Here is a 27,394-nt window from a genome sequence, read left to right as displayed (position 1 = left end):
CGAGAACGGGGCTGCCGTACGCCTCTTCGAATGCTTTTCTCTCAGGAGCCTTTCATTGTGGTAATTTTGTTCTAGGCATACTGTATTGCCTGTTCCACTCTTCCCGTTTTCGCTGCGTGGTTATGGTCAAGGCAAAGAAACCTGGCTTTCACTTGCTTACTGTCAAGTGAGCTGTGCCCCCTAAGAGCTGCGCTTTGGCCTCCTCATTTCAGCGGCTATAGTCATCGTGAAAGAGCCTGGAGAGTTGGACGTCGTGGGGCCGACGCGGCCCGCGGACAGCAAGAGGACAGCTATCTGTGCAGGAACGTATGTGCTGTGGCTTTAAGGAACTCTTTGTCCACAGCGCGAGGCTCTAGCCATAGGCCCTGGCGTGACCAGTCCTCAGCGGGTCCCCGTGGGGGCTCCGCTCAAATCCAAAACTGGGTTGCGGCGCATCCCGTTCGGCGTCCTCTGTGGCGCCGGAAATAAAGGTTGTGCGAGATGATGAGGACTTTGAGCTGGAGAGTATCGTACTCCAGCGGACGGAGTACATACCCGAATTCGATGCTGTGCTGGAAGAAATGGAAACAATTTTGGCACAATTTGTGACATGGAACAACGTGATCAATGATTATGCGGTCAATGTGCAAAACCTCCTTGCGCCGGTCCTCGGCGCAATGGTGGCAGAGGTTGCGATCCACCGGAATGTCGACGCGGTGCAGCTCGACCTTGTCACCCCCTTCAATAAGCAGCGTGCGGCGCCACAGGTGAGAAACGTAGCACCATATTCGAAGATTCCATAGCGCCACGCCTGACCTCATAGTAGCTCCCTTATACTCGCGAACCATTCGCTGACCGAAACAAGCGCTGCACCCGGCATCCACGCGATCAAGGCTTGCGAGATTAGGTGTGCAACCCATTGCAATGGTGGTCGGGGATCCATTGGCCACCTTCTGTATTCCGTCCTCCGTATACATGCCAACTACCTCAAGGCACCAGGAATGCACAACGCGTATACACCGCCTTTTCTATGTCGTTGCACCTCCTAGATCGTTCCGCCTTAAACCCAGGATTGGTTTTGCAGCCCATCCCGGGGATGGAACGCGATCAGTACACACGTGGCCGCTCGTCACCAGGGTTGTTGTTTGGATGAAGCTAAGCGCTTCCCCGGCTACCGCAGTGTTGCAACACAAAGCGCGATGGGCTCCTTTCCTTAGCGTCCTGAACATTGGCTGTTCACCACAGTATGGTCCACATCCAGCCCCTTTTTTTGCTCTTAGCACTTCACTTCGTTCTCAGGCCCATCACCTTTCCCTGTGTTGTCCTTTTCCTAGCATCATATCTTGGTGGACTGGATCAAAAACCAGGAGCTGCGGGAAGCTGACGCGGCGTTAGCGCAGGCGCGGCTGGGTCTCATGGACTTCCTGGCTACTCAGGCAGACGCGGCTGCAATGGCCGGTCGGGCCGTTGGCGCCCGCACAAGCGGCAGCAACACCTCTGTTGTTGACGTCCCTCGTCTCGCACGATTGGAAACACCGGGTTCGGCCACTCTCGCGCTGCTGACGGAGGCCCTCCTGCCGGGTAGGAGCCAGGAGCTGGAACGCAGCGGCAGTGGCCGGGGGGACGCGGCATCTGCCGCGTCGCCGACGGCGCGTAGTGACGGCGGCGACGCGGCCGGGCCGCAGCCCGGCAGTGACGGGCAGCCATTCGGACCGGTGCGGCCGCCGGGCACAGCTGAGTCGGCCTCAACGGACGCCAGCGACGCCCCAGAGGCGCCCCCGACCCTCATCCGGCACCTTCAGCACTTCAATGGCTGTGTTGCGGCGTTACAGCACCACCTCGGACCGAATTTTGGAGTGTATTTTCACGTGACGCCCGCAGCCTGCGCCGTTAAGGGCCGCTGTGCATACGTGCGGCTGATGCGACACCAGTACCCAGGCAAGCTGGCGGCATCTGTCGTCCTCGGTAATGCAGGGGAAACCAAGGCGCTGCTCAAACCGCACCGAACGGTGCGTTTTGGCCGCTCTCCCAGCGCTAATGGGCTCGCTACCGATGGGCCAGAACAGGCTGTTGCGTCATCGTCCTCGCGGGCACCATCGCGAGGGCAATCACATGGTGCGCTGCGTTCGTCATTGCGAACGGGTGCTGCGACGGCGTCTGGGGAGCACTCCGCACCGCCGCCCGGGTCCGCCGCGTCACTTCTTGGTGAGGACAATGTCACTCCAGTCACACTCATCGATGTAATCTATAGCGGCATCACAGACGCAATACTCCGCGCGGAGAGGAGCGTGGCTGTTGTGGGCAATGACCTGGCACGGCTGTTTGACAAATACGAGCCGCCGATATCCCTGGTGGAGGAGCCGAAGCACTGCCGCAAGCTCAAGACGCTGCCGGTGGCGCGTGAGTACGTGGAGGCGAACCGCAAGATTCAACAGCTGAATGCGGTGCTGTTTAAGCTAGCCAAGGCGGTTGCCAAAACGGCGTGGATTTACTCAACGCCGCTCAGCATGCCTGATGGCAGTTTGGGCGATGTCGCACAGATGGTGTGTGAGGCCATCCGGCGGGTGGCGGACACGACGTGGACCATGTGCAAGCGGCACTTGGAGAGTGTGCACGTCGTCACGTTGCTAACTCACCACGTGAGTCTGAATGGTGATGGGATGTGGAGGAGCGAGGGGCGCGGGGCTGGGGAGGAGAGAGGGGCGCGGGGCTGGGGAGGAGAGAGGGGCGCGGGGCTGGGGAGGAGAGAGGGGCGCGGGGCTGGGGAGGAGAGAGGGGCGCGGGGCTGGGGAGGAGAGAGGGGCGCGGGGCTGGGGAGGAGGAGAAGGGGCGCGGGGCTGGGGAGGAGAGAGGGGCGGGGGGCTGGGGAGGAGAGAGGGGCGGGGGGCTGGGGAGGAGAGAGGGGCGCGGGGCTGGGGAGGAGGAGAAGGGGCGCGGGGCTGGGGAGGAGAAGAAGGGGCGGAAGGAGAGAAAGCGCCGGGTCCCGGACGGGGGTAGGGTGGGGGGTAGTACGGGGCAGATTGAAACGAGCTGGGAGGGCGGTCGTCTTTCATGCTGGTGGGGCTAGCTGCTGAGCAAATGCAACCTTTGCATGGTAATGGAGGTGTTCTGTAGGATGGGACATCGGCGTGGGGGAAGGGGGGGGGATGGATCAGGCAAGAATGTGCATACTCGAGGTGGCAAATGGTATGCCGGAAAAGAGGCGCCTGCTGCAATTCATCTGGCACGAACAGCATAGTGCTGATGCCCGCTCGATGGGCCTTCTTTCGGCACCCTTGCGCACTTGGACAGGAACCCTTCACGATCACGCCGCGCCTCATCAACGATGAGACCACGTTCCGCTTCGAGCTGGACGTGGTAGTGGACCAGTCCTTGCTCATGAACAAGACGTTTCCTGACTGTCTGCCCCCAATGGTGAGCTGGAGTCCCGCCCAAAGCTTTTTTAATCCAAACAAACCTTCGTTTGAGCTTAGGGATCGGGTTTGCCGGGCTTTTGTACCAATCAAGCCCTAAACATCGAAACGCAACCAAGCTTTATTTACCAACTTTGGCGTCGTCCAGCCAATTCTATTCTCTACCTCTACCGCGTGCGCCACCTTGGCCAATTCTTTGTGTGTTGTCTGCTGCCCGCCACATCGGCCATTCGGCCAAAGTTTACGTATTCCTCTATTCATTTTTCGCTGTGTAGATCCGCGCCGTGTGGGACTCGCTGCTGGCCCTGGCGGCGGTAGTCCAGGAGAGCCGCAGCAGTCTGGCCCCGCTGAGGCCCCAGTACCAAAGACTTCACGAGGAGGTCCGGGAATTTTATACACTGGCCCCTGACGCCGCCAAGGCGCGTAAGCTGAGCATCACGGAGGCGGCGACAGTGGCGCGAGTCATTACAAACAATCTGGCGATCATTTATGAGGCTGAGCAGGTACGTGATGAGGATTCAGGTCCGGGGTTTGGTGTCGGGAAAGGAATGGATTGGGTGTGGAGAGGAAGGTGGATTAAAAGGGGGTGGGGGTTGCGTTGGCCACGAAGCGTGTTCGCGGGTAATCGACCGCAGCGAGCCAGTTGTTTTGGATTGGCGCGCCCACCCGAGTCTCCCAGCCCACCAGTGAAAGCGTGAGAAGAGGGCAGATGGGTTCTGGGAACAGGCGGTATGGCTTTGCGTTGCGGAGAAGGGCGATTTGCCCTGTTGTGGCCAGTCTGAAGCGCCCCGGCAGTGCGGCAAGGCAAATTGGATGGATCGCATGAAGGCTGGAAGTGGCTGTGGTTGGTGTTGCTGAGACGATTACATAGTTTTCCGTTAGGCAGCCGCACAAGCAGACGCACACGCAGTCGCCTTGTTTGCTTTGACGGTCGTATCACTGCGTTGTCCCTGGCTGCAGGTCTTTGAGGCGTACGACCGCAACGTGCAGCGCATTGTTGACGCGTACTCCCGGGCTCGGACGGAGATAAAGGCGGACTTGCAGCTCAAGCTCGCAGGTGGGGGGGCCGTGCACATGCACGTGTACGCCTGCAGCCGCCCGACATATGAATATTCGATAGCGTTAGTCCATTAGCCATTCCAGAAACGATGCAATGTTATGACAAGGTATTGCACACCAGGTGTAGGAACGCAGCCTCTTGTTGATCACTAGGGTGGCCAACACACTGCGATGCGCGAGGATCAGCAGCGTTAGGTACGGGAAGAAACCGGCGTGTACAGCGGGGCGAGGGAGGCGTGTTGATCCCAGAAGGCTCATGCAGTCTAGGCCCGGCCCCCCAGCAGGCGTCTCAGGCGTCGCGGGTTTCCCACTCCTCGCAACTGTTCAGGATGCTGCTCAGCCGCAGGCGCAGGCAGCCTTCTCTTTCCCATCGACACCAGAGCCATGGCATTTATTTTCCCACCGGCTCTCATCCCCCCCGCTGCGTTCAAGGTCCCTGTGTCGCCTTCTCTGGTTCTTTGAAACCCTTCCCTTGCTCCCACTGCCTGGGGGTTATCTTTGTCTTACACGCTCTCCTCCGATGCACCCTTTGCGTCCCGCGCAGAGCTCACCACCCACCTCCCGCGAAGCATTGTGAAGCCGTCGTTTTCCCCGGAGATGTTGGCGCTCATGCGGTCGTCCGTAAATCCCACGGAGCTCGCGGCTTCAATGACGCTCGCGCTCACCGCCAAAAACATGGACCACACGTCCTTGACGGTCATGTCCGACACGCTGGCGGCGGGGGCCATGGCGGCTCAGGCGCAAGCGCAAGCGCAGGTGCACGGCGGCACGGGTGCCCTGCAGCAACTGCATCAGCAGCAGCAACAGCAGCAGCAGCAGCAGCAGGCAATGCAGAACGGCGTCGTCGGCAACCCCGCTGGTGTTGGTGCCGTTGCGGCGCTTGGTGGCATTGGCATCCTGCAGCAACAACAAGCGCTACAAATGCAACATATGCAACAGGCCGCGGCTGCGGCAGCGGCGTACAGCATGTACAGCATGCAGGCGCAGGGGATGCAAGTCCCGGCAGGAACTTTGCCGACGACGACGGGAGGGACGGCAGCGGCGCAGAACCATGTGTCGCAGGCTCCGAAGCCGCCAGCCGACGCCCCAGAGCTCATCGCACACGGCACCAGCGCGGACTACGCTGCACAGCTGGCGATGGCGCAGGCTTATGGTTACGCGTACAACAATCCATATGCGGCGTATGCGGCGTATGGGACGGGTACCCTGGGAAGCATCTCTATGGGGACGGCGACGCAGAAGTCTTTGTCACCCAACCCGCTTACGGGGGCTGCTTCGGACGGCACCAACCCAGCCAACGCTGCTTCAGCCTCGGCTGGCGGGGCCTCTGCGACACCTGTCGCCGGCATGGTGGGTGCCTACCAGTCTGCCGGGTATGATGCCAACACAATTGCAATGCTTGCTCAGATGGGTTACGGCGGATTTGCAGTTGGCGCCCACCAGCAGGCGCTGTTGCAACAGCAACAGCAGCAGCAGCAGGCCGCTCTTGCCGCGCAGAGTGCGCTGAGTCAGCCAGGCGGGGGACGCAGTAGCTGAGGTAGGCATATGAAGTAGGCGGCAAAGTCGTGCGTGTGTGCGTGTGTGTCTCGTGTGCATCATCACATGGGGAGGCGCCAAAGGGTACCAAGAGTGCTCTTCGCGTGGCATTACGCTGACAGCAGCAGTAGGGGAGACAGATAGGCAGGGTGAAGAAGACGCTTAGAGGCGTTGTGGATTAGGTTTTCCTCTCCTCCTGCGCCCAGGGGCTGCTGGGAAACGAATGGGGACTGCGCCTGTTGACGAGCTCGTCCTGGCGGTTAGCCTGTGCTTATTGTCGGGTCCTGCCCGCCCGTGACAAACAGCTGTCTCCACAGCGTCTTGATTGTCGTAGTGGGCTTGGAGACCTCTGTGCATGCGGCTATAATGGATGAGCAACAGATGACGCAGGCAGTGGGTCCCGGACCCTTTCTTTCCTCGTGGCTGCGCCCCATCCGCTTTCCGGGCCGCTGCGATTCCGGTGGTGGCGGCGGCAGTAGCGGGATCTTTTTCCTGACGTGGAGAGGTCAGGGATATCCAGGGATATCAGTTTGTTGTTTTTTTTAGCTTCAACCCAACACGAGCGCATGCATGAGGGAGAATTGCAACATCGTTTTCAACTTGTCTTCAATGGTTAGCCACAGGGGGCGGATTGTCTCGTTTGGTGGTTTTACACATCAGAATGCGGCCCGGATTGGGGTCCCATTGGCAGGAGGAAGAAGGGGGATATTGGTACTGTTGAATATGCAGGGCGTCGTTTTGTCGTTGCGTGCGTGCGTGACATTGGGACATGGTCGCTGATGCGCTGGCTGGCGCCCTAGGGATTCGTGAAATTCGTACCACATTACCTCTGCGTGATGCATTTGATTGCGGGCTCGGAGTTTTCATGCAGCAGCGGAAGTGCGGGGCTTGGGCTTGGGCTTGTTTTGTGGCTTAGTTTCGTAACATATGGAAGCATCTTCGCAGTTTGAATGGGCTTGGTCGCTGAATGCGGCCGCGGTCGCGAGATTCCCTAGGTGTTGTGCTTTGTCTTGTCCGTCAGCTGGCGCATTCGTGGTCCAACCGGCGTTGCCTGGTATCTGGACTCAAATCTGGAGGCGGTGGCAAGCCGCAGCGGCGGTGCCGCACTTATAACTCGTCCCCATTTGGTCGGCGCGGGGATTTTACGAGCCTTATGGTATCACATCAGCGCAACATGTACACGCTCACTGCGACAGGTCTGTCTTTGACGAGTGCGCATGTCGGTGCCTGGCTAGCGTGAACTTAGGCTCATCCCCTTGGTGCGGTCGCGACGCGATCGAAGAGCCATTGCGCTAGTTCCCCTCCGCTTAACAGTTGACGTGCTTTAATACGCGGCGCCTGAATACATGGGCCTGCGATACGCACGCCTGAGATTACTTTAGGCGACATAGGCGATAAGCTGATGGTTGGATGGAAGTATGTGGTTTCATTTCAAATGCTTGGAAGAAGAAGCAATGTGTGTTTGCGTGTTTATGTTCTGTTTACGTCATCGTTGGCCAGGACAGCCGGCTGGCTGGCTTTGAGTGCACCATGATACCTGTCCAGTTTATTCTCCGCACGCGCGCGGTGTTGTGGTTATAGTCCGTCGGGGCCTTTGTTATTGACTTGACTCTGACAATTGCTTCGGGGTTGGCAGAGGCAGTTGCTTATGGCGCTTAAAGCAAGGTGGTGTGTTCTTCCTGCTGTGCGGAATGCGATGTGCAAGTGCTGGTGTGGATGCAGGGGATCAGAAAGGAAATGTGGGATCGGCAGGGTGGCTTGAGTTGTGCCAGAAACTCAACGCCAACGGTTTGGCCTCGTACACTGGGGGATGGAGGACTAATAAAAAGGGTTCATAATAGGGTACACATAGGTACGGGCCTACAAGTTGGCATCTTATTAACCATGACAATGGTGTTGAGTGTATGACGTTACTTCATTCCAATTCATTCAGCAGAGGGTGCAATGTAGCGCTCCCTGGCTTTACTGTGAGGATAGGCGGCAAAGGCTTCCTACGTCTTGCTGCGAAGCGGCGCAGAGGGACTTTACTCATAAAGTATTATGTAAAATTTGGCGTGTCTTGAAGGCGGCGTCCATTAGGCGGTCTCGGGCATCGAGGAAATGGCGGATGGGCAGAGCTCACACTTCATTTGTCAGCGATCCATGCCAGCAATCCCGAACGCTACCTGAGAAACCCCACTGGGCATCAGATGTGGGTCCCCTTGGAAGGAAATCGGAGGGCCCGGTCTCTGAGCCTTGGAGATGCATAACTTAATGCGACGAACCCACGGACGACGCCATCGGGGCGCGCACCGAAATCACCGCCGATATGGACGAGCAGCTTGCTGTTTTACTTGGACCGCCATTCATCCTCTCGCATCATTCATCTTCGAGTCCTGGAAATTGAGATAAAACAGAAGGAAAGGTGGAAGCAATCTATGTTACCGCTCTGGATGGGAGAACCACGGCTAGCTCACGACGAAAATGAGCTGCTTGAAGCTCACACCATGTAATGAAAAATTAATCCAATATAAAAAACATTTAATCTCATACCTTATGATATGTATGTAGATAGACAGCTGGCTAAGCGGGATTTATCAAATACCGGTACGAGCCATTCCATGCGATTCCATGCTGCCAAGTGCACTCCATTATGTGGGCAGTGGAGCCGCAATATTATGATGGCCCCAGATGTTTGACGCATCGCGTCTTTACCAACACAGAGGTTGAAGTTTCCCGCTAAGGATTCTACCCTGTCCTGCTGTTAAGCTTGCCATCTGGTTCTGTTCCTCCCAATAACCTTCCTTTGTGTAAATTTAGGACAGGAGGCAAACCATACAAATGTTTGAGCTTCCCTTGGTTAGCTGATTTGAGGAACAGTTTATACGCATGGGATGCGGCGCAAGCCGAGGAACTCCGTTTGCTGCTACGCTTGCCTTTATTCCACGCATAGAAAAGGAGCGTGATGATACGAGCTTGGAGCCCGTGCAGTTAAAACGATTAGGAGTTGTCGCATATGATGACTTCTTTACGAGTTTCGAGGCTGCAGTCAACAACATCATTAGCCTTAGTAATAAGCTACATGACGCCTTATGGGATGTTAAGGTAAACAGCCTGCGATGCGTACTATTCCTGCGGCTGCTTATGGCACGTTCGAAACATCTTTGTGCAGGCATCCCTTGTCTTCGCCACCTCCTCAGACCCGGAATACGCACTTGATCTCGAAGTTAAAACAGAAGGCGTTCGCAGCATCCCTCAAGTGCTCATCGATGTCTTCTACGCCGATGGCATCAGCCGGCCGCTGCCTTTCGAAGTGCGCCACGTCCTCACCAGCCGGCCGGCAATAGCGGAGGCCGATAGAGCAGTTGCACAAGCTGTTGAGGAGCTCACTAAGACGCTGCAGGCGCACCCAGCGCCCGTGCACATATCATACGATGAGGGCAAACTGCAGCTTTCAGTAATTCCCGCAGGAAGTGGGTCGGCCATTCCGGGGGCAGCACAACAGTACCAACGCTTGCAACAGCGTGCCGTGCGGCTGAGCTCCGCGCTATCTGCCATGCGTAAGGCAGCACCGGGGCTAAGGTTCGCGGTCACGGTGGTGCCCTCGCCGGCCCAGGGAGCACGGACATTCTCCTGGCGGTTGACACCGCGGCCGGATGTGGGCTCTTTGAACCGGGCCCAGGTAAGGCACTGTTATCATCCCCGGAAAGGTTAGGTCTCCAGGCCATCGGATCTGGCTTGGACCTGGCTCAGGCATCATGTGCTTGGCCGCAACAAACCTGTGTTATGCGGCAGGAAGCTAGGCTCTGGGGATCAGCAACCCCGCAGCTCTTCTGTTTGATGCTACCCACACTGCTGATGCTGCACGCACTGTCAACGGTACTCTTCAGGGGCTTAAGGAACAAGAACCGTCGCGCGGTAAAGTGGCCGCAACCAGGAGTATGGCCACACCGCTCCAAGTGGCCAGTGCGCACGGCGCTGCCACCATAATGGACGCCGCCGCAACGGTAGCGCAGCAAGCTGCCGCCATTGCTGCCGCCGTCACTACTACCGCTGCACCGTTAATACAGCTGGAGCTAGAGGCAGGCCGCCGACTTGTTGCAGTGACACCGCCAGCAAGCTTCCTGATGGCGGCAGCCGCAGCCACCGCCGCACAGCGCACAGCTCGGCATGGCGGCGTCCTGCGTAGCTTATCCCTGACACGCGGCGCTGACGCGTCTGACGTCAGCGGTGGCGGCGCCGCAGCCGTCAGCAAGGGTATCGCGGCTGCTGACGAGGCCGCGGCGGTGCTGCGCCGGGCATTGAGTAGCGCCAACCATGCATTGTTCCGATTGGCCAAGCGCGGTGCTGCCGGGGCGAGCGCTGGAAAAGATGCAGCAGCACTGCGCAAGGGGGACCCGTCCGCTTACCCTATCGCACAAGCTGTAACGCTGGTGTTTGAGGCGGCTCTTGACGCCACCCGCCACGCGGCGGCCACCGCCGCGATGTCAGAAGCGGCAGCGGCACCAATGCCGCCACCGCCGCGACCTCCCAGCGGTGATGGCGGTGGCATCGGTGGCTCAATTGATGGGTTGTCTGTTAGTGAGCTCATCTCCGTGGAGCCGCAGCTCCGCTCTGCCTCGGAGTCGGGCAGCATGCTTAGCAGCAGTGTCAATGCTGGCGGCGCATACTGTGGCAGTACGGCCGGTGGCTGTGCCAGCAACTGTGAACCTCCCAGCCCACTGCTGTCCAAGGGCTACGGGAGCGGCACTAGTGCGGACGGCCTCAACCCCGGAGGGAGCTGGTCCTGGGACTGGGGCATTGAGCCCCGCGTGCCTGGCGTGTCATTCCCGGACTGCCTGTCGCCCAAGGTGCGGATCTCAATGGCGCAGATTGCGCTGCTCGTGTTTGTACATGCGTACGTGGAGGCTCCGTGGGCGGAATTCTGCTGTGGGCGGCGTCCGTGTGTGGGAATCTGGAAAGAGAGGCCACGTGTGGGCTTGGCGGGTTTTAGGGGTTAGGGTGCCGGCTCAACTAAGGGAGGAAGGGAAGTGGTGCGAGAAGCTGGGGTTACAATCCGGGTACAAGGGTTGCAATTCGGGTACAAGGGTGGCCGTTTGTTTTAAGGGAAAGTCACCATTGCCCATGTAATGCGCATGTGCGCATGTGGGGGTGCTCGTGTGTCTCCTGCAGGTACGGGCGGTGTATGATGCGGTAAATCGTGTGGTGGACACAGCTCGCGCTGTCACGGAGGAGCTGCCGCGGGTGCAGCGGGAGGTGCTGGTGCTCGTGGATGAGTCCGAGGCGGTGTTCCGAAAGAATGAAGAGCAGCTGCACATCATGGCGCACGACATGATGTCCGCGGGAAGGTACGACACAAGTTTGGAGACAAAAACATTGTCTGGGCGCTCGTCGTCATGGTGTGCTTGTGTGAAGTGGTAGGGGGCGTCTAGGCCACCGGCCTGGCAGTCCCTTCTGCCGTCCCCGATGTTACAGGGCACCTGCATCCTTCTCATCACCCATGTGTGCCGACTCCTGCGAAAAGGGGCTCTTCCGGGTTTAGCACCCACCACCATTACCAGCATCCAGTGGAATCTGCCGCCAGATCAATAGCGGCGTCAACTCCACTCCTGGTTGACTCGCAGGTCTTTATCGCTATATCCGGTCCATCACCGTCCATCGGCATGGGGGGTGCATGCACCCTCTAACGGTCGAGGGATTTCCATCCCGCTTTTTGTTGGGATTCATCCTGGCACCTTCCAGCGACATTATGCCACGCATTAGCATGTTTGCTGTGTCCGAAGCCGTAGTGTGATGTGTGGGACAGGGGGGTTATATATCTTCACCCTGCGGCCGCTACCCGGCAGACCCTACCTTCCCCCGGTTTTTCGGGGCAACCTCATCCAGTTACCCTAGCCAACTTCTCAGTGAATCGCTCAGATTCCGCGCCCACCACCGGCATCCAACGGCATCTGCCGGATCAACGGCGGGCCAACTCCGTTCCTGGTCAGCTCGCAAGCTAGCTTTATCCCAGGTCACCACCGTCCATTGAATAGGCACTTACTGAAGGATTTTCGATACTAATAGGCCTCGACCCTCGGGGCATTGCTTTGCGCTCTACCCAGAGCGCCAAATAATTTTAGGTATATGATGAATGACATATACATGTGCAGTCTGTGGCCCCTATCGGGATCGAACCGATGACCTTGGCGTGCCGAATTTGCGTATTAGCACCACGCTCTAACCAGCTGAGCTAAGGGGCCCTGACGTGTATGATGGTTAGCACCTAAAGCACTAATATGTTGCCCTTGGCTGCGTCGCCTGATGGTTCTTATGGGGCCATGCAGAATTTGTGTCCCAAGTTAGTAGTTCGACATCGGGAGAGCGACAACTAGTGCGGTGCGAGCTTGCGGATGATCCCTTCCGGCTCTTGCAGTTCGTCTTTCCATGCATTTGCATCGCATCTTACATGTGGCGCGTACATTGCGTACAACAAGCTGCCGCAGTGTAACCATGGTAACCGTAAACTTGCAGTTTGCGGCACTCTGGGTACTTGACGCGATGGCGTCCGTCCTCCACCTGCAGGGCGGAAAAGATAGAGCGCCACAGGGTGTTGGTGTGTTGGGAAAATCTTCTTCCACACATCAAGCGCGGTTTTGCCGTACTGCTGTATCATGCCGTACTGTGCAGGTTGAGAGCTGCGTTAGATCGTAACGCCAACACCATCAGCGCCAGTCCCACACTTGTGGATCAGGTGAGGGCCGCCGTGACGCGATTGATGAGCGAACTGCGGCGCGGCGCAGAGCAAATGCGGGAGATGGTGGCGCAGAGGGAGGTGGGGCCCGGTGGGGATGTCAGTGCAGACGATATGCGGGAGTGCTGCGACAGCAGCCGCCGTGGCAGCGGCAGCGGCAGCCGCAGCATCATGGCACGCCAGCTCAACAAGGCAGCGGCTGTAATGGCAACGGCTGCGTTGGCACCGGTGGCAGCTGGGGTGGAGGAAGGGGAAGAGGAGGTCCAGCTACCAGACGCTGGATCGGAAATCGAGTCTGTGTCTGTGTTGCCCTCCACGCTGTCCACCGGTGGCAACAACGCCGGTGGCGACACTGCCAGCAAGTGCAGGGACCTGGCCACGGGCAATACAGATGTCGAGTACAACGGCAGGGTTGACAGCGGTGTCAACGATGGCGGCACCGACCACAACGTTTCCGGAGACCGGGCAGCCGTGCCGGCAGACGTCCGGGCACGACGTCCCGACGACGCGGGCTCCAAACGTAAATCTTTGTCTGGCGGCGCTCCTGTTGCGGCTGAGCCCGGGTCTGGTTCAGCTCACGATGGCTTAAAGCTTAAGCCTGCGACGAGCAGAGGCAAGGGACGCACACGCGCTGTCAGTCGTCGCGTGATGCTGCCGCCGCTGTCGAACGGGGCCTGAGATCGGTTCCGTAAGGAGCTTGATGAATGTCCTACAGTCACCATCGTCCTTCGTGGGGGCCCTGGAAGCCCCAGCTGGGTAGTGCCAGAACGATGGCAGAAGCGCCAGTTGCATTGAGTGACGGCGGCGGACAGCCGCAGCAGTCAAACAGGGAGACCACCACAGCCGTTGTGGCAATAACCGTTGATAACGTTTCTCCCCAGTGGGAGCCTCCCCTCTACGGCCCTTGTCGCAGAGGGGCCTTGTGATTGACGGGTTGTTGTGACTGCACCTACACGCTATCTGCCCCAACGTTTGTCAGCTGCGCGCTTGCTGCTTGAACGTGAAATTTAACTTTTTTTTGGTCGTACGACCCACTTAGGATAGGTTTCTATCTATCTATCACAACTCAGGGTTTCTACCAGGTCACGACCATCACGACAACCGTCAAGTTATCAGGTTGTGACGCGGCGGTTGTGGCGTGTGGTGTTTTGCCATACGCCTGACGTCTCAGGCCTCATCTTCCTCTTGTGCAGCAGCTTCCCATCTGCAGGAGGGGGGTTGCTGCGACCTACCGAATGACCGGATGGATGACGTGGTGGCCAAGTTGCGGCAGGTGCCACCGGCGTCGTAATCCCCGACCAATCTGGCGACCACAGACCTGGCAAATTGAAGCTTATCCTTTGAAGACTGGATGGGTACTGACTGGTTGCCGATTGCCAGCGGCACTAGGTGCTTTATATATATAGTTCACATAGACGGGATCCCGGGGAAGCGCTCTTCGGTCCGCATACGTATCCTGTTTTGAACCTCGTAAGAACCCTACATACTACTTGCGCTCGTCAGAACCATAGATCTACACTTAGAACCTTCGTTGGGGAGAGGCGAGAATGAGGAACGGCCTTTGGAATAGAGCTGCTGCGACGCTCAGCATCAGAAAAAGGATCACGACAAAAAAAATTGTGCGAAGTGAATGAATTTCTTGTTGCGATGTATTTCGAGAAAGGAATACACCGCCGTGCAGCCCCGCTACCAAATATTGTAGCGGCCGGTAGGTATTGTAGGGATACACGCGCTGTGTGTGTTTAATACCTTGTACGCCGTCACATATGGCGGTGTTGAATATGCGGTGACGTGCAGCTTTTAGGCCCGTTCGCTAGCTCGGAGGGCGGGGACGTTGACGGTGCTGTGTATAACCGTCTCGTATTGGGAGCGAACTTGAGACGAGGGGGTACCATGTCCAATAAAAATGCGGCCCAATGCGGCCCAATTTCGTAGGTGGGCGAGGTGAGGACCTAGCCTTCTCGGAGTATATGTACTGCGTTCCCGACAACTCGCTGGAACATGTGAGCCTCGCCAGAGTCTAGTGCTTAGTGTCTCTGACGCTGATTACGGTAGCTTTTTGCGTATATTTTGATGGCCCCAGGACGTGGATGTGCTTGGGCGGACCTTGGACTTCGTTTGTAGAGGGATTCCATCCAGGACACAGCGCTGTTCACGAGCGGAACGCGTCAACCTGGCGAGGGCCTGAGCAGGATTAGGCTTTCCTCGCTACGGATAGATAGCTCCAGGGGGTTGCTGTGGTCGGTCCCCATACGGCTACGCAGATGGAGACAACGTGGTTGTTCATGTTCATATATTTTGTGTGTAGATCTTGCCCTCCTTATCGGAATATTAGATTATCATTAGCGGTTTGGTTCCTCTGTTCCCTTCGACAGAACAATCCTTTTTTAATAAGCAGCGAAGGGAGAGCGCGGCCTCCCAAAGCCAACTGGGAGCCGCACCAAAAACCCACCTGCGCCATCCCTTACGGCAGCTGCTGACCACAGCGAGACAGCGCAACGTTTCCAAAAAAAGAATTTGATCCTGATCGTGATACTTGCGCGGGCAGCGGCCGTTCGGGTTCTTTAAGTTGTTTCCCGCCTCTACACTACTACTTGAAACACTTAAACAGCACTTGCAACTTCAAACTGTTCATCTGGCTCGCCGCCATTTCCTGTGCCGTACCCTCGTCTTGGGTTGTGGTCGAGATTGAGTGAGACAAGGCGCATCGGTTTCCGCGAGCTGCTTGCGGTCTTGCGCCGCCGACGGAATGTTCAGGCGTGGATTCCCTGTTGCGACCCAATTTCGTCCCATATCCCACTTAAAACTGTACTCCCTATTATCACGTACTGCGTATGCCCCAGAATCGTGGATGTTATGACAGCATGAGGTCAAGTCTGGGCCGTGCTGTTCGTCAGCAGTTTGCCCTGCCTTGTAGTCCAGTGAAGCAATGCAGCAAGACAAGGCCCACTGTTCACAGCTCCCCTACCTAGGGGGTTACGCACACGCCCTCCAATGCACCCCCCTCACCCCAGCGTATACCTTTCCAAGTACATAAAAGCCTGGGCATGAAATTAATTACGTTACCCTATTGTCAACTGCCATCTCCCAATTGAGACACGAAGATTATCGCCACCCATGCAACAACAGTGTCCGCGGAACCGCCATAAGCTGCGGCCGCAAAGGCCTAAGCGGTAACTTCGCGGGAACAGCAATGCCCAGCTCCGTCCGGCGTCGCCGCCATTGCGGCCACAGGACCTGCCTCGCAACCCTCCACATCATCATCATTACTCCCGACAGCACAACCGTTAGCACTCGGCGGCGGTGCTGCCGTCGTCCACTTAGGTGTCAATCGCGCCACCAGCACATCCGGCACCCGCCACTGCACAGGAATGGAGGCGCGCAGCCGCAGCACATGGAAGCCGTCATCGCCCTCCGCCGCCCAGCTTAAGAAGCGCTCGACCTCCTCCGGGTTGTGATGCAGTGACAGGGACAAGTACACGACACTGCAAGGGCCGCACAAGCGCCTCAGGGTCCACAGAAGCAGGCGGCTGTGGGGCGTCTCTGGCGTGTACGAGTAGTAAATCAGGTCCGAGCCTACGATCACGTCATACGGCGGTCGTACGGGTCCAAGGCTCTGCACAATGGCATGGGGCAAGACGGGACAAAAGAAGATAAATGGCTTTGTGAAGCAGGATGCAGCAGAGCGGAGCCGTTAATCGGAGATACCGGGTTTGAGGACCCATCAGACCGTGACACACCCCCACGTCAACCCCCCGCAGCCCCCCACCCACCTGCACGTCCTGCTCCCCCTCGGGTCCCCACCGCAGCGGCTGCAGGTGCACCTGTCCCGGCCGCAACAGCCCGCTGTTCCTCGCCACGTTAAGCCGCAGATGCGGTAGCAGATCTGGCAGGTCCGTGATGGTGATGCTGGCGGCAATACGACACACCGCCACGGCTAGTGACACAGCGCCAGTGCCTGTCAATGCATATAACACACCGCCACACCATCATCAACAACACCAACACCACCAGCGTTAGGGCGATATGTGTCGGTGTAACGCTGCGCAGCCAGGCCAGCTGCCGCTATCAGATCTTATGTTGGAGGCGCCTCCTGCTAGCCACGTCGCAACCCTGTTTAAAACCCCGAAGTCACACAGCAACCCTGTTTAAAACCCCGAAGTCACACGGCGTTGCAACCAGCCCATGCCCACCTGCCCCCAGCTCCAGCACGTTTGGCAGCCTTCCGCCGCTATAAGCGTACGGCCGATCAGCTGGTCGTACAAGTACGGTCGTCTCTGTTAGGTAGTGTGATAGCACCACGGCGCCGTCCCATACAGTCGTACCTGCTCTGGCAGCGTTGGGGTTTTGGGCCGGGGACAGGACACCAGGGGGGGGGAGGGTGTATGGCACCTACTTGTTATGCCCCAGGGCGACAGGAAAGGAAACTTTTGGAGCACCCAAATGGCTGTAGATGCCTCAGCGAACCTCAGTGTGTTGACGGTAGTTGCACACCCGAGCGAGTGCAGTCGCACCTGTTAGCGCGGGATCGGATGCCTTATCAAGCTGCTGCTTGTGGTGGTGCTGCTGTCCCTTTCCATTGCGGCCTTCTGCAGTCCTCTTAGCCGCGACCTTGGCGCTGGGGGCCTGCGCAAGGCTGACTCGTAACAGCCCTCCTTGAAGCTCCAGCACGCAATCCTCAACGAAGCGCTACTTCCCGTAAAATAAGAGGACCAGGGGATGCGGGAAAATGTGGGGGCAAGATGGTATAGGAACGAAGCCATCTGCAGCGGGTGCTGTGGAGTCGACAGTTGCTGTTGACCGAGCCAGTTGAGCGTGGCGAGTAGATGGGTTACAATAAAGGGAACAGTGTTCCCCATCTAACCTGGTGGTAGCCCATGTAGAAGCGCTGCCAATCCTTGGGCCCCGCATCTCCATCGTCGTCCTGCAGGTCCTCGGCCGCCTGCTCTTCGGTTAATAATCGCTGTGCGTCAAAACCTTCGAGTGCCGCGCTACTCTTTCCGCATTCTGTATCGCAGCCAGTCGCCGGCTCAGTTCCGCGCGGGTCAGTTGTATTGTGCGTGTCAGTTGTTGCATCGGGGCAGGGTTCCATTACAAGCCGCCGCCGTCCAACCGAGACGCGCTCTGCACAGGTTTGCAAGGCGGCCTGGTCGCTGAAGAAATGGCATGAATAAACCTTAGGGCACTACAATCACGTGGCATGCGTCTGGGCCATCATTATGCTGCAGCTTGCATTTGCCAGTGTGCAATTAACAGGGTTATGGAATTGCCAGACGCCATATTCAGCAAAATATGTTATGGCTATAAACAATTATCGTAGGATGCGCCGGGTACCCCCAAGCGGGGTATTGGGCAAAGCGAAAGTTGGACAGGTCGTTGGCCAACCAACACTGGTTTCATTGGCATCATTTCCGAGGGGATCGTAAGTAGAGCATATGGGGTATGAAACTCGAGGATGAAGGACTAGGTATTCGGTCATGCATTCAAAGCTGGTCTGACTCTGGCTTGCAAGGGTTTTGGACGGTCCACCTTATCTATCGCCGTAAAATAGATTTGGAGAAACACCCTATAATACTGGCACAAATAAACATCTATTAGGCGTGCTCTGGTCCGACCGTTGTTAGGGCACAGACGACGCGATGACGGGGCCCCTGGGAACCCAGGCATTTGGCGGAAGGTCCTGCGTTATTTCGCGCAAAACTCCAAAGCTTGTCATACCAGAGCGCAACGTGGCAAGATCTCAGTCGCGCCAGCGGGTTGTCGTATGCCGGGGTGAGGTATATCCGCTTTCTCGCGGCGCGCGAACTGCGCTCCCACATTACTTTCCTGACTATGCATACATGCGCATATCTCTGCAGCTGTGCGATTTCCAGCGGCGCTGCCTCTCCTGCCCTTCACGGCCAAGGAGGTACTTCCCCCCGGTGAGACCCTGATCATGAGTTTGGGATCGATGCCCAAATGAGCGTTTTCCATCGAGAGCTCCATTTGGCGACTCCTCACAGCCTACCTCCCTTGGGGTGGGAGCCCTCGATCGGGACCAAGGGGATTGGGGGTTGGGAGCCTCCTATGGCCTGTCCGTACCAACCGCTAGCAACGGTTTAGATTCAGCCGCTCACTTCAAGCCGTTCTCAACTTGTCCACACCACGCCCCGAAACCAACTACTCAGATGCCATGCACTCATTACCGCACTCCCTTCACTCTACTGGGGCCCCTCTCCCGCACCCACAGGCAGCTGCAAAGTCCTCCGCCTGTACGACAACAGCGGCTACATGCTGCTGCTTGAGGAGCTGCTCAGCTCACCGCACCAGATGCTCGTACATTCATCAGTGGAACCAACGAACTCGACCTCGAGCGGCGCGAGCGCCACTAGCCGCCTGGGGGCATACGAAGCGGGCGGCTTCGTGTTTTGCCTTTCCACGATTGTGAAGGTTGGTGGCGGCGGCCGGTGTCCCCAAGCTAGCATCAGCTCCCGGGCTGGTGCTAGGGAAAACCTGTCAATAACCGTCACTCATGGATTCGATGCTGCTACCCGGCACAGCAGCGGATGACTCGGTGCTGCTGGTGCAGCGCAACCCTAGGGTTCAGGCTGTGGGCCGTTTCAGGGGATTCCCTTTTCCTACCTCGTTTTTCCACTAGCCCGATGATTTTCGGATGGCATCGCGTTCGTCGCGTTCGATGAACAGCATGGCGAATAGTTTTGCGATGTCTAGTGCCAGCGGGCGGCTCTGCAGAGGGGTCCCGCCGTTCAGACGGGGATGCGACACGTGTGTGTATGCACCCGTGCCGCGGGTCTCAAAGCTTTCACGTGCCGTGAAGCCCACAGCGCTGGCAGCGGCCCCACACAGTCACCGGGTCATCCGGGCCATTGCCGTTGCCGCCAGTGCTCTGCTTCCAACAGTGTTTCCAAATACAGCATGTATGTATGTCATTCCATTCTACATGTACGGGACAACAACTTTTCTTCTGTACATGGCCAACCCAGCTATGTGCATGAGAAGTGATAAGGAGAGTCCTTGCTGTGTGGTCCATATGGTCCGCACCTACATCCCTCCCTTTCAGCGCCCTCCCCCCCCTACAAACACATTCACATACACACGCACGCTGTGTTGAATAACCCCCCTGGCGTTCTCAGATCCCCCCGGGAAGGGAACTTCCCCTCCTCCTCCTCATCCGCGCCCATCTAAACCCTCCACACTGCCGTACCATAATCCCTTCCCAAAACCCATCAGCAGTTGATCTGTTGCTTCCTGGTTCTGATTCCTCCCGTACGGCACCGCCCACTACCACCACCACTACCACCACTACCACCACAACCCGCCCACAACCACTTAGGTGATCGACGTGAAGCAAACGGAGTCCGGAGTGCTGCTCCGTGTGCAGGCGGAGGGCCGAGTGGCGGTTAAGTCGTTGGCGCAGACTCAGCCGTACTTCCGGGCCGTGGTAGTGCCCGTCACCGATGCGGTGGACTTGGACAGATTGCAGGTGGTCCGCCGGGCGCGGGCTGGAGGGGGGGCCTGGAGTAGCTGGAGTGCATGCATGTGTGGGTGTGTGTGAGTGGGGGTGTATGCATGCATGTATGCATGTATGTATGTATGTATGTATGTATGTATGTATGTATGTATGTATGTATGTATGTATGTATGTATGTATGTATGTATGTATGTATGTATGTATGTATGTTACACTCGGTATCACACACCACGAATCCGCGGACGCCATGCGGGGGGGTCTATTGCGGAGCGGAGGGGACCTTGGGGTTGCGCTGCTTGCGCGTACAGAGCTCCCGCTTGAACCAGTAGCTTGTGTCTTCATTGTGTCTCGGTGAATATTGCCATTTCTCTCGCTCCCTCCTCTCGACCCCCTCCTCTCGACCCCTCCAAAGGGGTATTTGTTTTGTTTTGAAAATCTGAGCCGCCCCCCCTCGTCAATGTGTTTGCGTGTTTGTGTGTATATGTGTATGTATGTGCTGCAGGCGCCTCTGTGGCGAGACATCTGCACATCCGTAGAGCGGCTCCGCGCCATGATGAAGGTTCGCACAATGACGGGCGGGCCGCTGTAAATCCACACGGCACAGCAGCTCGCGACCTTTGAAACAACTGTGATAACTGCACCCACCCACACAGTAACGACACCCCCTTCTGGTAAACCCGGTGAAATGCCCCCGGCTCAGGTTCAGGTTCAGGTTCACCTCACAAAGCTCTTTCGTCCGCACCGCTTTTTCGTCCGTGACCTCCTGGCCCTCCCTCACCTCCACTACACTGCCCCATCTTCGCTGATTGCTACTGCGGGGGGGGTAACATGTGATGGTGGTACGGCTGTACGGCTCACCTGCAGGACGTACAGAACCTGGCCGCCAAGTTCAAGGCCCCGGAGACGGCCAACTTGCAGCGCGCCATGCACTGGTGGGTGGGTCGTTGGCGCAAGGTGTCCCCCTACCTGCGGGTATTTGGGTGTCCCCTTACCTGCGGGTTGTTTTTTGGACCGGGACTGAGCCCCTCGGATGGTGGCCGCGGGGAGCCGGGAAGACAAGGGACGTGCGGACCGTTGAGATGTTGAGAGCGGTTGTTGTGTGGTATTCCTTTCAGCTTCCGCAGCTGTAATGTGTGGCGCGCCTCCTAGGCTTCAGTACTGAGGGGAGGGGAGGGGAGGGGAGGGAGGAAGACACCGGCCTCTTGGGGTGCACCCACCGAGCCGGGGGTAGAGCCGGGGCTGTAGGCGCTGGGAATGGCACCCCCCTTCCCTTCCCCCAACACGCAGACACACACACACACACACACACACACACCCCACACACAGTGTCATTACCCATGCCCTTCCACGGCTTGCAACGCAGGGTGGACAACCCCCATCCCCTGGTCTTCTCATCGTCCTCCTTGCTGCTCAACAGCCGTACGGCAGAAGGCCGCGACACCACCACCGCCGGGCCGCTGGGCTCATGTGACGACTTCCAGCCCAGCAAGATCTTGGCTGCTCAGGTATTCCCAGATACGGAAACGCTGTACACGGACTCCGAAACCATTTCCTCGGGATCTGATTCCGAGTATGATGCGCAATACGCCGCTGCCGCGGCAACGGGGGTGGAGCTGCCGCCGCCGCTGCCGCCGCCGCCAGTGCAGCTGCCTGTTGGCTCTGCCGGCGGTGGCCTGGCGGCAGCGGCGGTGCTCGGCGGCGGCTCCGGCAGCATTCTGGGCGGCAGCGTCATTCGTACACGACCCAGTCTACTGGATTTGGAACGCGCTTGCCGTCTGTCGCTGGCAGCCATCCAGGTGCTGCCCCAGGCGACCGAAGAGGTGAGAGCCGTAATGGTGCGGCATTGACACCTGCCTCGGCGCTTCGGTTAGCTGCTTGTCGACTGACCTTGCCCCTCTAGGCCCCTCTAGGCCCCTCTGTTGACGTGGTCCCCGTCGATGTCCGTGTCCGGTGTCTGATCAACCCACACGTCGCAACACCAACAAGCGCTCAGCCCAGTAGAGCGCCCCGGCAACCCTCAAACAGCCGCAACAGCAGCCGCAGCAGCTGCAGCCACATTCACCCGGCGCCACGCACCTACCCACCCGCACTCCCTCCCCCTTCCCCTCTCTCCGATATCTTCCCTTCCTCCGGGACCTCCGGGACCTCCGGGACCTCCGGGACCCGGCCTCAGGAGCGAGAGGACATCCGAAGTCATCAGGCGGCCGCGATGGAGACGCAGGTGGGGTGGGGGAGGCATGAGAGAGCCATAGAATACTATACGAAGAACCGAGTGGAACGGTATACATTGTATTTGTTTATCCTGATTTCTTAGCTCATCTAGCAACGGTTGGGGGGCGGGGGACTGCGGGTGCTCCTAGCGACAGGCGGGGGGGGGTAGTCATCCGCGAAGGCGAAAGCTGTTGTGTGGAGTGAAGGGCCTTTTCCCGCAGAACCGATACTGTTGGGGTTGGGGTTGGGGTGTGTCTCTACCTGCCGGGGGCCAGCTTATCTACCTGCCGGAGGACCTAGGGAGGGTCCGTTAGCCAGGCAACCATTTCCAGCTCCCTTCCCCGTCTGGAGGGAAGGAGCGGAGCCCAGAGCCCAGGCCAATGACAGACTCGCAGGCGCGTTTCATCCCATCTGGGTGTCGAGGACAGCAACGACAGTCCCCACCCCGCCCTGTGTTGGCACCGCCCGCCATGCCACGACGACGACGATGACGACGACGACGACGGCGGGCCTCCCCGGCCACCCTCAGGACGTCCTGGAACGGCTGCAGCTGGCTCAACGCGTTATGGGTGAGGCCCGGGGACTGCTCTCCGCCAAGTGCGCCCTCATGGCGCTGTCTGCGGCGTCGTGAGGGCGAGATGAGGACGGCACGGTGGAGCAGGGGGAGGAGCAGGGGGAGGAGCAGGGGGAGGACGTGGCGTTCGGTGATTGTGACCCCGCCTGACGCCACCACTAGCAGCAGCATGGCAGCAGCGGGCGGCGGCGTGGGTTTACAACCCAACCCCAGCCGTGCGGTGCGGTGTTGGCGAGGGTTGGATGCCTGACGGGCGGGGACGGCGCATGAGTGACCAAGTCTATGTCAAGAGAGAGTGGTGGCATTTGCACGGTCTCAGGCTCAGGTTCGGAAGGTGTGCACTTAAGAGTTAGGTGTCTCATTTTCGGTACATGGGTATTGGCTTCGTTGCGTGGTTGGTCGTTGGGATCGTGATTGGGTCGTAACGGCTCGGGGGCCGCCGTCCTCGCTTTGCTTTTGCTTTTTTTTTCTGTACCATTCGGCTGCCGCGACTGGGGGCCTGACTTCGTCAGTCTATCACAGTATTGAACGGCATGGAAGGTGATGCTTAGGTGGCCCTCGCTTGCCATGGGGGAAGAGTGGGGGAACTCGGGGTATGCTTCGTTGTTTTGGGTTTTGAGGGGCTTACATCTTTTGCCCCGCGCTGGCCTTGGTAAGCAATTTTGGTATGTTTATTTTTCCGGGGCATTAGGGGTTGGGGGGGGAGGGCATAAATTCGTGTTCGTGTTTTGCTTTATTTTTGCTAAAGATTTTTTTTCTCAATATGGCACGTCGCGGGTGCCATCCTGTCCGGTTTCATTGAGACTTCCCAGCGCGGGCCGGCGCGGCCAGTCACCTGCGGAAGCTGTCGATGTTCACGAATGAGAGATTGTTTAGATCACCGCGTGGAAACCGGAGAGTGCATTGCGAGGGGACGCTATGCCGGGTGTCGTTGCTGTGAGAAGGGAAGTTTCATTTCGAGCGGCGTTATTGGTTTTGGAGCTAGTTTTTTGCCTTTGGACGAGCCGTTTTGTCGTTTCGTGGCTTGATATTCCGTTATGGCGGGCTCCTCGGGGGTTTTGGGTCCCCTGAGGGACCTGAGGTACGTGCAGCGGTTTGGGCCGCCCCCGTGTATCATAACAATACTTGTTGTTCTATGTATTGCACGGTATTGAACTTTTGGTGAGCCGCAGGTCCTGCCATCGCCGTAAATGGCTGAGGCAGTCGGCATCAGCAAGAGTTGTCCTCCTTCCTCCGCAAGCGAAGGTAGTTGACAGTCGCACAGGGATTCCACGACACGGGATAGGCAGGCAGACAGACAGACCCTTTCGTGAGGTCCCGTGTACATTCCAGCCCCCATATGGCCACCGCTGTGGGATGGCAGTAGTAAAAAAAATCAGCCCCCATTGGCACTCAATGAAGCGGTGGACTCGGAGGTGTCGCTTGACATACATACAGCCTTCATGGACAACATCGTCAGCTCCCTTTTTAAGTACTTATTAAGTTCTATCTCACGATCGCGCATGCCAGCCTCCGGCCAGTTTACGCACCATCACCCGGGATGTTGTGTACATACTGTCACCCCTGTAACCCATTGTACTGTAAAGCACACAGCCAAGCCTGTACGCGCCAGTAGCGCAGCCGTTACACAATCGTTGCTGCATAGTTCAGTGGAATGCCTGACCGGCTCATTGAGGGCAGTTCCAGTCCAGTCCAGCAACACCAATAAGTCCACAAAATCGCCGAGGAGGACGTGCTGTTCCAAAACACGCTGATAACCCCAAACCAGTCCGGTCCTGTCATGTCCCACAAAGGCCACAACACCACTATCGCCCGAGAGCGGCCCTCAATCGCACGTCAAGGCTCCTGCGGTACAGCAGCCCTCGCAACCCCTGACCCCATGCCTGGCTGACATTATTCGGATCCCCAAGCTGAGCCTTTCCTGTTGGGGAGTACCACGTATAATCACATACCAGTGTGAGCAACGGCTGTTTAGCTCAGCACCAGCCCCATCGTCAGGGCGTCCTTGAGGATGCGAGGATAGCCCTGATGGTCGCCATCGCATTATCGGGCGAACAGGGACCACGAAAGCAAGCAAGCAAAGGACGTAGTCCGCCATCACGAGGGAGCGCAGGCTTCAGAAGACCTGCGGCAGCAGCGGCGAAGCGCCGTCGCTGCAGGAGGGCAGACCCGCGGGTCGCACCTGCGCCCGGCACATGGGGCAGGTGCGGTCGCGCTCGAGCCACTCCAAGATGCACTCTTCGCAAAAGATGTGTCCGCAGTCCAGACGGACGGGCGTGTTCACGGGGTCCTGATTGGAGGTGGAGGACGGGGGAGGGGCGAGGGCGGAAAGAACGCCAAATGCCCCAGAGGGAGGCGGGAAGGAAGGGAAGGAGGAGGGTGCGCGCGAGAGAGCACGTTGCTGCCGGGACACAGAGACGTGAGGTATGCGGAGGAGGGGCTGGAGTTGGCTGGAATGAAGATAAGTGATACCGGAAGCTCTGAGAGAGCGCTTTGCCATCCAATATGCAATCAAGAAAAAATGCGGAGGGAAGCACGTGCCGCATGCGGCATACCCTTTACCCCGCAGGCTCGTCATGCGTGCCGTGCGTTTCACGCCACCCCACCCCACCCTGCTTACAACTACCCCACTCCGCCCCGCCCCGCCCCACATGACACAACACTCACGACAGGAACCCACCCACCCACCTGGCATACGGGGCACGCACTGAAGCCTCCCTCCTCGCCACCGTCCACCCGCCCCATATACGTCCCGTACAGCGCACCCCGCCGTGTGGCGGTCTTCAGCGCCAGCGCAAACAGCCGCGTCTGAGCAAAAACGTAAGATGCCTGCGCGCGGCTCCCGGGGGGTGTGGACGGCGGCTGCTAGGCGGCTAGGAGTACACGCAACCATTACACATCCAATCCTGACGAGTACATACCAGCCAAATGAGTTAGCACCGCAAGAGGTACGCACACAGGGCTGTGGCAACCGCAGCTGTCCCCAGAACAACCCCATGCCCCCAGTACATAGACCCCCCCCGGGCGACGGAGCGTCGGTCGGCTAAGCGATAGCAACAACGCCGAGACGGAAGCGGGGCCGGATACATCGCCCCAGCCCTTGTGTATCGCAACCCCCCGTTTAGCCGTCAAAAACCCTGAAACCCTAAAAACCCTAAAGCCGTCATCACGTCATCATGGAGTCCCCGAGAAGGCCGCCTAGGTTCCTAATCCTGAGTCCCGAGCCCCTTCCAGCCCGCGTACCTTGAGCACCACGTAGAAGCCGCAGAACAGCGACGCTAGGACGGGCGGGAAGCCCCCTCCGTGCAGCAGGTAGCCGTACCTGCTCCACGTGGTGGATGGGGGGGAACGGCGTTGGGGCTGGAGGTGGTTGCTGTCCCCGAAGAGGAAACGCCCCTTTGTGGGACCGATTATGGAGATGTACGTGATTCCTTCCCCCTGCTATTTTGCTCCTCCTCCTCCTCCTACTACTACTACTACTACTACTACTCCTACTCCTACTCCTACTCCTACTACTCCTCCTCCTACTCCTACTCCTACTACTCCTACACCTACTCCTACTCCTACTCCTACTCCTCTCCTACTCCTACTCCTCTCCTCCTACTCCTACTCCTCCTCCTACTACTACTACTACTCCTGAGCCCCTTACCCAACGTCTTCCCACGCATGTCCCTGGTCCCATTCGCGCACCGGACCGCGCCGGCCGGCCACCCATCTCACCACACAGGCCCCGGAAGCACCGTGCGGTACAGAGCGACCGCCCGCTCGACCGCAGTGAGGACCCGCGCCTGCTGCCGTTGCCGCCTCGCGCCGCTGAGATGGCTGCTGCTGCCACCGCTGCCGCCGTCGGCCCCAGCCGCAGCACCCGATCCCCCTGGCCCCCGGCTCCTAAACCACGCCACCACCATGAGCTTCGGAGCCAGGCTCCCGAACCGCAGCACGCTGTCCGCCAGGAGGACCAGAAGAAGCGTGTCCACGGCCTGTGTGAAAACGGCCACGCAGACACACACGGCACAGGACCGGGACGACTCAGTATCGTACGTGCATTTCGTACGTGTAACTCGTACGATCACCCCGTAAGGCCGGAGCGTCGCGGACCACCACACAGACTACGGTGGTGTCTTGCAGCGGATGGATGCAGCGGGTCCAGCCAACGCTCCAGCCGCCCAGCCGCCAGCCGCCCAGCCGCCAGCCGCCCAGCCGCCAGCCGCCCAGCCGACCAGCCGCCGCCCTCCGGCTCCATGGTACCGGTTTTGGAGGCTGGCTTCTCCCAGGCAACACCCTTCCCGGGGAGAGGGATACAGTACTAGGAGGCCATAGGGGGCCCCAAGCCCTCCCCCCGTGCGGCGTGGGTCTCCCCGGTGGGGGTGGTCCTGGCCGAGTCAGGGTCTGCGGTAACTGAAGTCTGCTTCGTAAATGCGTTGGGCCCCCCCCCCTTC

General features: G+C 58.4%; 5 protein-coding genes across 5 annotated transcripts in view; 3 read left to right on the top strand and 2 right to left on the bottom strand.

Moving 5' to 3' along the window:
- Positions 1 to 560: 560 nt before the first annotated feature.
- VOLCADRAFT_98499 (uncharacterized protein) lies at positions 561 to 5,987 on the top strand (the record flags this gene model as incomplete). The annotated part of the gene is made up of 7 exons (XM_002957405.1): positions 561 to 746; positions 1,314 to 2,618; positions 3,271 to 3,393; positions 3,668 to 3,895; positions 4,353 to 4,449; positions 4,996 to 5,207; positions 5,355 to 5,987. 7 exons carry the CDS (start codon positions 561 to 563, stop codon positions 5,985 to 5,987), a joined length of 2,784 nt encoding a protein of 927 aa, XP_002957451.1.
- Positions 5,988 to 8,527: 2,540 nt separating this feature from the next.
- VOLCADRAFT_98498 (uncharacterized protein) lies at positions 8,528 to 13,990 on the top strand (the record flags this gene model as incomplete). The annotated part of the gene is made up of 6 exons (XM_002957404.1): positions 8,528 to 8,573; positions 9,167 to 9,648; positions 9,857 to 10,816; positions 11,139 to 11,314; positions 12,531 to 13,219; positions 13,893 to 13,990. 6 exons carry the CDS (start codon positions 8,528 to 8,530, stop codon positions 13,988 to 13,990), a joined length of 2,451 nt encoding a protein of 816 aa, XP_002957450.1.
- A 1,875-nt stretch (positions 13,991 to 15,865) lies between these two features.
- On the bottom strand, positions 15,866 to 17,791 carry VOLCADRAFT_98497 (uncharacterized protein; the record flags this gene model as incomplete). Its single annotated transcript, XM_002957360.1, has 5 exons — positions 15,866 to 16,315; positions 16,473 to 16,657; positions 16,893 to 17,024; positions 17,214 to 17,388; positions 17,564 to 17,791. The coding sequence occupies 5 exons, from the start codon at positions 17,789 to 17,791 to the stop codon at positions 15,866 to 15,868; spliced, it is 1,170 nt and encodes a 389-aa protein (XP_002957406.1).
- A 547-nt stretch (positions 17,792 to 18,338) lies between these two features.
- Positions 18,339 to 23,012, top strand: VOLCADRAFT_119690 (uncharacterized protein; the record flags this gene model as incomplete). Its single annotated transcript, XM_002957403.1, has 8 exons — positions 18,339 to 18,471; positions 18,558 to 18,620; positions 18,929 to 19,128; positions 20,033 to 20,182; positions 21,035 to 21,102; positions 21,588 to 21,990; positions 22,344 to 22,391; positions 22,911 to 23,012. The coding sequence occupies 8 exons, from the start codon at positions 18,339 to 18,341 to the stop codon at positions 23,010 to 23,012; spliced, it is 1,167 nt and encodes a 388-aa protein (XP_002957449.1).
- Positions 23,013 to 25,071: 2,059 nt separating this feature from the next.
- Positions 25,072 to 27,394, bottom strand: part of VOLCADRAFT_98495 (uncharacterized protein) — a gene marked incomplete at both ends in the record, with an annotated part of 5,298 nt that continues 2,975 nt past the window's right edge. Inside the window, 5 exons of the mRNA XM_002957359.1 lie at positions 25,072 to 25,080; positions 25,138 to 25,245; positions 25,644 to 25,784; positions 26,199 to 26,280; positions 26,676 to 26,935. Coding sequence (XP_002957405.1) covers positions 25,072 to 25,080; positions 25,138 to 25,245; positions 25,644 to 25,784; positions 26,199 to 26,280; positions 26,676 to 26,935 — 600 coding nt within the window. The remainder of the gene's footprint in view (positions 25,081 to 25,137; positions 25,246 to 25,643; positions 25,785 to 26,198; positions 26,281 to 26,675; positions 26,936 to 27,394) is intronic.

The sequence above is a fragment of the Volvox carteri genome (genome assembly GCF_000143455.1).
Source record: "Volvox carteri f. nagariensis unplaced genomic scaffold VOLCAscaffold_73, whole genome shotgun sequence".
In the NCBI taxonomy this organism is placed as follows: domain Eukaryota; kingdom Viridiplantae; phylum Chlorophyta; class Chlorophyceae; order Chlamydomonadales; family Volvocaceae; genus Volvox; species Volvox carteri.
Note: the sequence above shows the minus strand (reverse complement) of the source record. Positions and strands in the feature narration are given on the sequence as shown.